This window comes from Palaemon carinicauda, chromosome 4, assembly GCF_036898095.1.
Source record: "Palaemon carinicauda isolate YSFRI2023 chromosome 4, ASM3689809v2, whole genome shotgun sequence".
In the NCBI taxonomy this organism is placed as follows: Eukaryota; Metazoa; Arthropoda; class Malacostraca; order Decapoda; family Palaemonidae; genus Palaemon; species Palaemon carinicauda.
The window spans coordinates 50,591,849-50,593,840 of NC_090728.1; the positions used below are offsets into that span (position 1 = coordinate 50,591,849).

The 1,992-nt window shown below is 39.9% G+C and overlaps 1 protein-coding gene across 1 annotated transcript in view; it reads left to right on the top strand.

The window, feature by feature from the left end:
* LOC137639947 (actin-3-like) overlaps positions 1-1,579 on the top strand; it is a 3,531-nt gene extending 1,952 nt beyond the window's left edge. Inside the window, exon 3 of the mRNA XM_068372252.1 lies at positions 443-1,579. Within this exon, the coding sequence (XP_068228353.1) occupies positions 443-1,447 (1,005 nt within the window). The 3' untranslated portion in view covers positions 1,448-1,579. The remainder of the gene's footprint in view (positions 1-442) is intronic.
* The last annotated feature ends 413 nt before the right edge of the window (positions 1,580-1,992 follow it).

The following is a 1,992-nucleotide window of genomic DNA, read 5'->3' on the forward strand; positions in this document are numbered from 1 at the left end:
TGCCGGCTTTTATGTGGTCAGCTTGTCCTAATGAAATATTGAGAAAGTGAAATATTTTTGGTTACCCAACATAACTCCTACTGACGCATTAACCAAAAAAAAAAAAAAAAAAAAAAAAAGTAAAAAATGGCTACTCCTTTATCAGGGTTATCCATATCCAATAAGTAAATAATTTGGGTAAATGATGACTTTTTGTTGAAAAAACTAATGCAGTTTTTGAGGCAAAAATATTTGAATTTCAAAATATTCAAATATCCAGTAGTTTAGATTAATAAGAGTAATCTGAAATTTGCTATTGTTTTATATAGTGATTTCCAAAACTTTACTCACAATATATTCCCTTTTCTAATCTAAAAAGACGAGAGTACTTGTTATGAAAACAATAATCAAATCCCAGGACTGCAACGCCTGACACTGCTTCATAACACATTTAATTTTCCAGGGTGTGATGGTTGGAATGGGACAGAAGGACTCCTATGTGGGTGACGAAGCCCAGAGCAAGAGGGGCATCCTGACCCTCAAATACCCCATCGAACACGGAATTGTCTCCAACTGGGACGACATGGAGAAGATCTGGCATCACACTTTCTACAACGAACTCCGAGTTGCCCCAGAAGAACATCCAGTCCTCCTCACTGAGGCTCCTCTCAATCCCAAGGCCAATCGTGAAAAAATGACCCAAATCATGTTTGAAACCTTCAATACACCTGCCATGTACGTATCCATCCAGGCCGTGCTTTCTCTGTACGCCTCTGGTCGTACCACAGGTATCGTCATGGACTCCGGTGATGGCGTCTCTCACACCGTGCCAATCTACGAAGGATATGCTCTGCCTCATGCCATCCTTCGTCTTGACCTCGCCGGTCGCGACCTCACCGATTACCTCATGAAGATCTTGACGGAACGAGGCTACACTTTCAGTACAACGGCAGAAAGGGAAATTGTTCGAGATATCAAAGAGAAGCTTTGCTATGTCGCTCTTGACTTCGATGAAGAAATGAGTACCGCTTCTCAGTCATCTTCTCTTGAAAAATCTTACGAACTTCCAGACGGTCAAGTAATCACCATCGGTAACGAGAGGTTCCGTTGTCCAGAGGCTCTCTTCCAGCCAGCCTTCTTGGGTCTGGAAAACAGTGGCATTCACGAAACGACCTACACCTCCATCATGAAGTGTGACGTCGACATCAGGAAGGACCTCTACGCCAACACTGTCCTTTCTGGGGGCACCACGATGTACCCAGGTATCGCCGATAGGATGCAGAAGGAGATGACGGCATTAGCTCCTTCCACGATGAAGATCAAAATCGTCGCTCCTCCCGAGAGGAAATACTCCGTGTGGATCGGTGGCTCCATCTTGGCTTCTCTCTCCACCTTCCAGCAGATGTGGATCAGCAAACAAGAGTACGACGAATCTGGTCCTTCCATTGTTCACAGAAAGTGCTTCTAAATTTCTCACTTATAAAGGTCACATTCCTTGTTGATCTCAATCGATCAAACAATGTATTGTATTATTCATAGTATTTATCTGTAATCCGCTAATACAGTATTTTTCTAAAGACAATAGCTATGATTTTCCTTTGGTGCCTTGTTTGCATTAGGCCTACTGAAGAAAGCACAATGAGTATACAACTAAGATATTTTCGGGTACCTGAGAACATCGGGAACAGAGAATAGCTGGCAAAAAAGAAAAATGATTTAATTATTAGTTGTAAAAATAGTTAGTTAGATGAAGGAAATTAAATCTTGTTAATACGAGTGATGCTAATAGTTGTATGTTCAGGAAATAGTTCAGAAATATTGTAGTCTTGCAATGTTTTACATATTTTTTCTATCATGTTATTGTTACATGTTGCATATGTATATATGAAGGATTTGATTTATTTATTTATTGTTGTTGTATTAATACTTTCTGTAGGTTCTCTATTTTCATTATCGATTAATTTGTTCATGTTCGAGAACAAGATTCAAGAATGAGATTAGGAACATATAATA